The 10,705-nt window shown below is 43.5% G+C and overlaps 1 protein-coding gene across 1 annotated transcript in view; it reads right to left on the bottom strand.

The window, feature by feature from the left end:
• ITM2A (integral membrane protein 2A) overlaps nucleotides 1-10,699 on the bottom strand; it is a 14,496-nt gene extending 3,797 nt beyond the window's left edge. The window contains exons 1-5 of the mRNA XM_014522122.2: nucleotides 10,561-10,699; nucleotides 6,727-6,858; nucleotides 5,332-5,520; nucleotides 2,819-2,929; nucleotides 1,604-1,754 (exon numbers count right to left, since the gene is read on the bottom strand). Of these exons, the coding sequence (XP_014377608.1) occupies nucleotides 1,604-1,754; nucleotides 2,819-2,929; nucleotides 5,332-5,520; nucleotides 6,727-6,858; nucleotides 10,561-10,644 (667 nt within the window). The 5' untranslated portion in view covers nucleotides 10,645-10,699. The remainder of the gene's footprint in view (nucleotides 1-1,603; nucleotides 1,755-2,818; nucleotides 2,930-5,331; nucleotides 5,521-6,726; nucleotides 6,859-10,560) is intronic.
• Nucleotides 10,700-10,705: the final 6 nt, after the last annotated feature.

Below are 10,705 nucleotides of genomic sequence, written 5' to 3'. Positions count from 1 at the left end.
GGGGTGGTGGTAAGGGGGCACGTGCCCCCCCCACCCCCTCCCAGCAGCCAGTCAGTGACCAGGGGAGCCAGGGGGTCCTGATCGTGCCGACTGGGAAGCGCGAGCAGAGCTCCTAGAAGTGGTCACAGAGTTCCCAGAAGTGCCAGGGGCGTTTCACCTGGCGCCCCCACTCCCCACCCAGTGCTTGCGGGGGGGGGGGCCCCAGTGCTCCCACCTACCCCCACTTCCCGTTGCCTAAGCGGGGAGTGCTGCCTGTCAAGAGGTGCACCAGGGCTCTCAGGGGATGCACGTGCACGTCCATGCACCCCCTACGCGCCTCCACTGGTGCTAATGCATATTACTAACATAACATGTTACTGGACAGTTAGTCTCTCCTGCACTCACTGTTCATTTGGACTGCGATCTTTAGCACAGTACTGGTTAATTTAGCTGTTATAAACTACTCTCTGAACTGAAAAGCATGCCTGTCATTTTAACAAGACCTTTAACAACAGCTTTTTAGCTGTTCCCCCCCCCCCTTCATTAGTCCTACACTTGTGAACTTCAGGACTAAATTGAGTACCTGCTTCTGCTTTCCCAGTGCTTTAAACAAAACGGCAAAGAAAAACCCAAATTTGTCAAAACTTCGATAGGCTGATGGCATTTACATGAAAGGGACAAGCAAATATTCCAGTACACATCAAACAGAAAGAGGAAGAAGAATGGCAACTCCATCTTATCTACTTCCTCCAGGTTTTGGTAGACAAGATGTTACTACAGACCCTTACACCCAGACAAGAAGTCTCTATGCCATTTGTATTAAGAGTAGAGACTTAATTTCCTAAAAAGTGGGAGTAACTTAGCTGCACAGTAAAATTCTAGTATGAAAAAGACATCAAACACTGCAAAGATCTGCAATGCCAAAGAAGTTACAAACTTCCTTAGGACTTGACAGACATGTGTGTTAGCTTAACACACAAAACAAAGAAAGAAAGAAAAAAAAACTGTTTTGAAAAAAGACTGGTGCTCTTGGCTCGCTCAAGTAATGGCTATTATTAAATCTTGCACCAGAATATTTAGGATGAGACAGTAAAAACCTGAATGCAATAGAAACAGGGTGTTTGTTTTTTTCTGGTTACGATTTCCTCCCAACTGTTTATTACTTGTGCCAGATGCCAAAAAGGACTCCGATGTTTTCCCCAGAGTCCAAAGAACTTCACTCCTTACCTGAAGCCTAATAATCCAAGTTGCATTCTTAATGCTCTCACTACATGTATTAATTTAGGACTGATAGTTCCCAGAATCCATTTATTGGTCCTGAGATAGAACAACTGAAGTGAACTGAGTACCAGTTGAGTTTTTGGGGATATAATTGAGAAATCTATATCCTGTAGCAGATGTACACTAACTTGGTGAAGAAAAAAATGTGAACTCAACAGCCTTTGAAGAGAATGCCAAAAGTCAAAACATTAAAAAAAAAAAAAAAAAAAGTGGTGGTGGGGGGGGGGGGGGGGTTGGGATTATTATTCTAAACAGGCTACTTTGGCACCCATCTACATTTTCATCTTTCTTAAATGTAACCCTCCTGCTAAAGTAGGTTTCCTTCACTGGAGAAACCACTCACCCATTATCTGATCCCTGCGCTGCAGTTTGAAGGTCTCTTTTCCTACACAAAGCTGGTAAATGAAGATGCCCAAGTCAGATACATTATCTATCTCCTCTGTTACCACCATTTCTTCACGAACCAGATAAGTCTGAGGCAAGTACGAACCAGTCTAAAAAAGGAGAGAAAGAGAAAACACAAGAAAGCTGTTAAAATTGTTACTAGAACCTCCTTAGGTAACTTAACTGAACTTGAGACTTACGATTAGAGTTCAGCCAAATTTTTTTAATTAATATTTTATGAAACCACAGCGAACTTCTCAACGATCACTTGGTAAATCAATATTTGACAACTGGATTTTAAATTGTTCTGTTTTACTGTTAATATGGCCAGAACATGGGATTCATTCTTAACATTACCTATGTACCACGAAGGGTCACATTCAGTTTACTAGTGCAATACAATACCAAAGTTGTAATTAGTAACTAGACCCCTTTAAACAAGACTAGCAGGGGATAAACTGAAAAACATAGTCCTAAGCATAGAAGCCCAAATGTTAGTTCTATATCTCATCTTAACTATACAGTATAAATACATATTATTCATACATATACACATCTATTATGTAGCTCTATATATAGAGATACCTATATTGGAGGGCTGTATGCATAAAACATTAGCACCTACCTTCAGAATTTTGAATTGGAAGTGGAAGACATTTTTTCTTTAACCTTAAAAGCACAGCTGAAAGTGCCTTTTTTGGCCAACAAGTTGTTTTCACATTTGCATCACAATGCGTGCTCAGATATACACTCCAGGTAATCAGAAATCAGTAACTTGGGAATATAACATCACACAGTTCTTTTCCCAAGTTTTCACTGAACCAACACAGCTGGTCATTCCAGTAAATGACAACTAGGTTTAGACTTTATTCTATTTCACCCAATATTAATTTCTTCATAGTGGCCAGATCAGCTGTTATTTGCAAGATTTTAGATTTCATAAAAAGCCAGGTACTTCGCATATGAAAGTAGTAGACTTGGGGAAAAAAGTGAAGCTCTCTCTATTCAACAGGTGCAACATATTCTATGATTTACCACAATTCAGCAAGAAGAAAGGACTACACTTTTGGGGAACGAAAGGGTTTAATATAGCAAAAATGCTAGACACTGCTCCTGAACTTCACTGCAAATTAGAAATCACCACATTAACCATATCAAACACAGTTGTACATACCGCCAGTTTTGCAAACAGGTCCATCAGATTCCTTGGTGGCATAACAATGGATGTGTTCAGAGGGATCACATAGCAGTTACCCAGTTGTAAGTCAAGATAAGCAGTCAGAAGCTATTATGGAAAGAAGTTAAACAGCTGTTTTTGACAAAGCAAGGGCTCTCTCAGTTTGTGACCATTATAATCAACTGTTAGACTCTAAAAACAAGACTCATTAGGAAGTCTAGGAATCCAAGATCAGAATAAGAAACATCAGAAGAAGGCTATTTTTAGAATTAACATTAACAGTTAAAGTAAGCTTACAGCAAATAAGCTATGGCTCATATAAAAAGCTTACTTACTAACAGGAACTGAAAAACTGACTAGCAGACCATAAATGTTTTTGTTCTTCAGTAGTTCATATCACATAGAATACAATTAATAAGAGAAAGTCTTCGTATCGTCGAGATTTTTTTTGTAATTACAGCAATCTAATTAAAACGTGCCCAGTTAGAAATAGTCCAACAGAGTACAAGTGATTTGATCACAAGTTACAGTGCTGCGAAGAGCAGAATCCTTCAGGGTCAGTGCAGTTTCAATACAAACACTAGTCTATTTCTATAAATTATACTTTTTCCATGGTGCTTTATAAAACTCCTGACAAAGATTCCCATACAAAGTGCCCAATCCCTTTAACTAATGGTACAGTTCTGTGACATATCTAGCCTTAAGAACCAGGGAAACCAGATATCAAAAAAGCAGCAACATGCAAAAGTGATGTCATTAATCTCAATTTTATGTATCAGTATCACTTTCAATACTGGATAAGAATAAAACTGGTGCCACAAAAACAGGGAAAAACCCTTCAAAATGAAACCAAGAACTGCACTAACCACTGGTTTAAATACCAGTGATTGGAAGGCAAGGAGGGGTGGGAGGGGTAAGAGATTAAGATTAAATTTTTTTGTTTGCCTACTAAACTATTAGCTCTAGCAAGTCACAGAACAGCTCCACTGTTCTGATCATCTTCCTCTTTGTCAACAGGATGTGAGCAGCCAGTACTCACTAACATTGTGCAGTTAAATTAGAAAGAGAGAAAGACACTGAATAGTTAAGCAGAATTATGCCATTTTAAAAGTTAACATATTCAGTCATACTAAGCAGAGACAGGTTTTATCATGTGATGATAAAAATACTGTCCCAAATCAAAAACAAATACGTCTCTGATGCAAGCTTCCAACTGCCCCACATTTATATGAAGTCACTTCTACAATTCACTTTTGCTGAAAAACTGAAAGTTGCTCCCAAACACTAAGAGCACTTGCAACAAGAAACCAAGGGATGGTTCATATGAACGTCTTTGGATTATATCATTATTTCTTCTACCAGTAAGATGACATGAACTGGTTTCAGTACTCTGGAAAAAAACAGTTGCTTTCAAAAACCTGGGTGACTTAAGGACTGTCAAAGAAAATTTTCAGACTCCCACTGCTAAAGTGAATTCAATCTCACAAAGGCAAAAATCTAGACACTGAAGAGATTAGCTGCAGTACAAGTATAGCATATACAGGCAGAGGAGAAAGAGTATATCATATGAAGAGCACCAAGAGAGTGAATGAAAGAAAGCTATAGTTTATATAAAAAGTGTGTGCGTGTGTTGCAAACACACGAATAAAAAACTTGTGCACTTGTATGGGTTTCCCTAACTGCATTCCAAAAATTAAAATTTATCTTTAGAAATACCGATCAGCCAAGGATTAAAAAACAAAGCAAACAAAAAACCAAAAACCCCTTCGTATACATTTTTAAAAGCAATTTTAAAATCATTTTTGCTTCTGTAACACTTTGGAAGAGTTTCCCCAAGATAACACAAAATCAAGTTTACTTCCTCTCAGTGAGGGCTTTGTTTCTTCCATTCTCATGCAAAAATCTGCATGGCTAAATTTTCAAGAGTACTTAGGATAGACCTTATTGAGCTCATTCTTGTGGTGCTGGTCATCCAATTCTGATCAGTATTCGTAGTTTCACTTACAGCTACTCAAGTTCTAGAAAAAAGACTGGTTAGGTACAGGATTCAAGAATTACAGGAAGTGGCTCTGAAATCACAGGTATGTCTGCACTGCCCACAGCAATGTAGTGCAGAAATACCCAAGTTATCTTAGGTGTTGAAAACTGCCTGGCTACAGTGGCACAGAGCTCCATATTAGCTCATCTGTTTTGCTCCTTGAGAAGTAAAATCAAAGAGATTTTCTTTAAGTGTAACAGAACTAGATGTCAAGCTATAGAGTTTACATCTATGTTAGTAGTACAGCTAAGTTTGTTTGGATAAAGGAAACTATTCAGTTCTTCAGAGCCAAAAGCTAAATTTTCAAAAACGTTTAATTGCAGGAAATAAGAATTGCATAATTTTTGGTCCCAAGTTTATTAGTCTCAAGAATAAAGTCATGGCAATGCCATTTAAGAAACAATCATCTAGGAAAGTCAACAGTAAAGCCAGTCCTTTCTTAACAGCTTTAAAATGTTCCTTTTTTACTCACCCTGTCAAAGTCATGAACAATAGCTGCTGGGTCACTATCTGAAAACTTTGGAACTGGAACATCAATGATTGCAATGTTGTCATCTTCCCTAATATCAGCTTCTTCTGCAATGGGCAGGAAGTATGGTTCAACAGCACGATCCTGATTTTCATTTTCGACATAGCACATTTCTCCACGGAACACCTTATGCTATAAAAGAGGAGAGCGTACCAGCTTAATTATTTAGTCATTGCATACTATTTTTAAACACAAAATCCTAAGTTTAGGGCAGCCCTCTCTTTCTACTACTAATGGTTTAAGTGTCACAGGATGGCACAAAAGACGGAAGGGGGGGCTACAGGGGCTCAGCCCCCCTCCCCTGCCCCTCCAAACGCAGGGCAGCAAGCATAGCCACAGGGCACCCAGGCCGCAGGTTGCTGTAGCAAAGCGAGGGTGGGTGGCACACGCTCAGATACACACTCAGCCAGGATCGCAGCCCCGGCCCAGCACAGCAGGTAAGTTTCAATCTACTTTTTGTGGCTGGGCTTGGTGGGGGATAGATCGAGACCTCCACAGTACAGGAGGGAGTGGGGCAGGGGTGGATGATTCACCCCTGCCCCACTTCCTCCTGCACTGTGTGTGTGTGTGTGTGGGGGGGGGGTGTCTTGATCCCCAGCCCCATTCCCTCCCTCACTGCTGGGGGGAGGGAGGGGGCAGATCCCAGGCCCCCCACAGTGAGAAAGGGAGAAGGGCACAGGTAGGAGGAGGAGCTGGGGCCCCAGCTGGAGAATGCACAGGCAGGAGCAGGAGTGGGACCCCAGCCGGGTGGTGCAACAAGCAGAGGCCTGGGGGTGGGGGATGTGCCCCCCACAACCTGTGTGTGGGGTGGAGGCAGCTGCCGCTGTGCTTTGCTCCCTGCTGCCCCAAGAGCAGCACGGCTACGTGCCTGCTGCTGCTGCTGGGTGGCACCACACCCCCTGCCTGCCTAGCAGTAGGACGCATGTGGCGTTCCGTGGCTCTCGGGGCAGCAGGACTTAAAGCACAGCAGCACCTACCTCCACCCCACACACAGTTTGTGGGGGGCCTTGTTCCACCACCCAGCCCAGCTGGGGCCCCACTCACTCCAGCCCCTGCTCGGGCCTCAGGCTATGCAGAGTGGGCAGGCAGATTTTCTCCTCAACCCGCCCCTTCCCTCAGACCTATCTATGGGGTGGGGCTGCACATGCTAAACCCCCCCAGATAATTTTTTCTCCCTCTGCATATGCAGGACAGTATCTTATTTCAGTCCTTAGATGGGATTTTAAAGTCAATTATCACACTGGAAATCCTTTAAGTCTTACATTTATTATTGGTGAATATTTTGCTTATGTCTATCAAAAGTAGCACATGTGAAAATGAACAGAACACTTCTATTACCCTAGGCATGAAGTACTTGTAGATGCAGGCTCCACCAACCACAACTCCTGCCAAGATGAATGCAAGACCCAAAAGTGTCAACAGGCATCTTCCAGATGAGTTTTCATTTCCATGTGTGGCAATTTCTGGATCCTTTAAAAAAGGAAAGGAGAATAAGAATCAACAAAACTTAATTGGCTTGAATTTAATAATATTTTTTCTTCTTCTAAGACTCAAGGTGATCAAGCTTGACTTGAAATCAACAAGGAGTATCACTGCATAACTGATGGGAATAAACATGTAGGTGTCAGGCATCTGAGAAACACTCCATTGGTATGAAAGATTAGGATCAGTCAAATCAGTGCAATGAAAACAACTTTATTATAAAATATTATAGCTAACAGGAGCTAATCCAAAAATCTATTGGAATTCTGGTTCTCCTTACAGACTGGGGGGCAGGGGGATTTAGGAAAAGATATCCTTTGAAGTCCTAAACCAGGGTCTTCAAGATTTTAAAAGCTGCAGGCCAAAGTGATGCAACTCAGTCTGAGGTGGGCCACTGCTGGATCCCTCTGCGGCTGCTGTGCTTGTGACCCAGTTGCCACCACATTACTGCCGCCATCCCTACTACGGAAGCAAGATGAAATCACTTGGCAAGGCCAGATACAGCCCCTGGGCTGTGTGTTGTTTACCCTGTCTTAAACTGTTCACTTTATGAATTAAATATAGGCTTTGACCATTATGGCAATAATTTATACCCACACTAATATCCAGACAGGAAGATGTCCAACAGACTTAAAGCTGGCCACTTCCAACTCTTACAAAAATAGGTAAAACTCCCTCTTACTTTCAAGATATGTAACATACTACTTAATTAACAGGACCAATACGTTACAAGAATCTGTTTTTTTAAGCACCAGAAATAGGCTTGAATTCCATTTGTCTAGATTTTTAAGCTGGTTTCAAAGGGTTTGTTTTTTGTTTACTATGGTGACCTGCTTTATCCCTAAAAGGAAATGAGCTTGAATAGACGTGGAGCCACCAAATGTCAAATCAATCACCAATTCCCTGATTCTTACCACCAGTTTTCAAGGTTTACAGTCAAATCATGTTTTCCAATTCTTTCTATACTTCTTTCTAACAAATTGCATAAGAAACCCACAAACATGGGAAGTGAAACAAGTACACACTAAGTACTTCTGCACCCTTCCACCTTCCCAACCAAATAAAAGACAATACTTCAGTTAAAAGGTGACCTAAAGCTGACAGCATCCCTTGGACTAGGCATGTCAAATATACAGCCTGTAGACCAGATCTGGCCCATGGAGCGTTTACAGGAGCCAGGTATTCAAAGGTACAACCCACCAGTGAAAATCCAGGGCTGGGCAAACATCAGTGAACTATAGCTGCATTAACCCCCACAGGTCCCTTATGCTGCTTGCCACACAGTCTGGATCCAACCCAGGGATGCCAGGCGAGTGATACCTGTGCCCTAGACACACACGTGACACCTTACACTGAATGAGAGTAAACAAACCAAACACACAAAGGGCTGCAATTCATATAGCAAGTCAGAGTAAGAAAGATAAATATTTTTCTTACAGATTGCAAGTTATTTTAGGACCTCTGTTATGCAAAGTGTATATGAATGTGTGTGTGTGTGTGTGTTTTGCTGAGTACAGCAACATGAAAGAATATATACAGGAAAACCCCCCATAATTCCCAATAAACTGGTTTAATACACAACCCCCCACAGTAATGTCTGATACTGGCTAGTTGTTACACTAGTATTCAGCAAGATAGTAATTCCAGAAATGCCAATTTCAAATCCAGGTCCAGCTTGTGCAGAACTTTCATCTGACTAACATTTGGACTAAGATATAAAAGTCATGGTGGCAGAAGTAAGGAGTCATATTACTCCTCTGCAGAAGTATGAGCCCTTTTCTACCTCCTGCTGAGGGTGGCCTCCAGGTAACCCAGCTATGAATGGGTTCTCCTAATTCAGGCTGGGGAATCCAAGGCAGCCAGTCGTGGTGCTGGCAGCACCACTCCTTTCTGTGCTCCTAGCTACAGAACCTGGAGGGCCTTAAACACATTGGTGTACAGGGCCATTCAGTCCATGTAGACTTGGGCCTTTTGATAAGATAGCACCTCTTAAAATTAAGATTCTTTAAGGCCATTTTGCTTTCTCATAGACTTTTTTTGCAGTTTTTCCACACAGAGTGCACTAGATTTGTGCAACAGCTTTTCGCAATTGTTTTAACTAGGATTGCTTTCCAAGTCTGTAAGTATTTATGGTAGACTACAGGTACACTATAGCCTTGTTTTAAACTAGAGTAGGCTCTAAAACCCCAATGAAATTGCCGCCATGTTGCGCTAGCCAATGCATATATAAACTAAGACAATTTCTGCCCCAAAGAGCTAATCGTTTAAGTACGCCAGGAAAAAAGAAGTTGGGAGGCACCCTTTCTCCCACCCACACACAATCTGTGCAATGTCACTAGACCAGAAGTCATACCTGGAGCTCCATCCTGACTGTCAGGTTACAGCAGAATCAAACACTGGTGTGCCAGGGGATACTGTGGCTTTACTTATTGTTAAATTCCCTTAAGTAGCCAGGGTACCATTTCAATTTGTAAGGGCAAGCAGGGGGTGGGGTGGGGAAGGAACCCACACACCAGACCACAGGTGCATTGGTTTGTGCAGGCAGGTCGAGAGACACCATTTGCCTCTTCTTACAAGGACACCCTGCGTATTTCACAAGCACTAGCGTCCCATATAAAATTCTTGTTTGTGTTTGTTTTAAAACGTGCCATTTCAGCAAACCTTCCTGCCAGCAAAGTCCTTTGCATTCTGCAAGCCAGATAGCAAACACGAAAGCAAAAGGGGAAAGTGGATATTAACAGTACTAGATGATCTGTAGTTTTGAGGTGGGGGGATAAATTTGTGTAAGAGTGAAGCATGCAACTACCTTTAATAACAACCCCCCCCAAAACAAGTGCTTTATTCCAATGCAATGCTGAGGAAAGAGTTTAGTTGACAGAGGGGCACCTACATCCTACAGACGCTTTATGCTCAGTAGACTAGTTCTACTGCACATTAGGGCATCATGGCAAAAACTGTGCTAGTGTGCAGTGGCATTAAGTCTACTGCACAAAAAGACCGTGCACCCTTGCTACTGCATATAGCAATGGCTACATTGCGTTTAGGTAGTACTTCATATTAGAAGTACTAAACTTAATGCACAGTAGCAAGGACACATCAATGCACACATAAACACGCACAGACAGCTGCAGCTCGGTTGGACAGCACATTTTGCAACCCTCAAAAGCAGCAGTCGTGATCGCAAGCACTGATTTCATTTAAAGCAAAATGAAACAAGGCAGGGGCAAGGCACAAGGCACAAGGCACCGAGGTTTACTTTGCCAAGTGCGAACAATGCTGGGAAGACTGCAGCCCTGCGAATCACTCTGTTAAAGATGCAGTTACTTCTAAAAAACAAAAGCGGGGCCAGCAAGCCGCGGCCAGAGACAGCCGGGTGCGCTCGGCCTGGCCCGGCCACGCACGGCCTCACAAATGGAGCCCGGTCCTCGCCAGGCCCGGCCAGGCTCCGCCGCTAGGACCCGTGAGGCCCGGGGCCGAGTTGCCCCTCCCCCGGCGGTGGCCCCGGGACTGGAAGGAGGAGGCGGCCCCCCGCACCCGGCAGGGCCCGCCGCCATTTTAGCCCGTGAGGGAGGGAGGAGGGAGGGATGGCGGCGCCGGGCTCGGCCCCCTCCCCGCAGCCGCCGGGAGAAGATGGCGGCGGCCCAGACTCGCGTTGCTTCGCAGGGACCGCAGCCCCGACCCGGCGCGCACCTTGTCGGCCACCAGCGCCTCAGCAGCCTCCTTCTTGGGCTCGTCCTTGCGGGCGAACGGCGAGTGGAAAGCGATCTTCACCATGGCGCCGTGAGATCTGTCTGCACCAGCTGAGCCGCGGAGGAGGCTGCGGAAGGGGGCGGGG

The sequence above is a fragment of the Alligator sinensis genome, unplaced genomic scaffold (genome assembly GCF_000455745.1).
Source record: "Alligator sinensis unplaced genomic scaffold, ASM45574v1 scaffold294_1, whole genome shotgun sequence".
In the NCBI taxonomy this organism is placed as follows: domain Eukaryota; kingdom Metazoa; phylum Chordata; order Crocodylia; family Alligatoridae; genus Alligator; species Alligator sinensis.
This window is presented reverse-complemented; position numbering and strand designations above follow the sequence as displayed.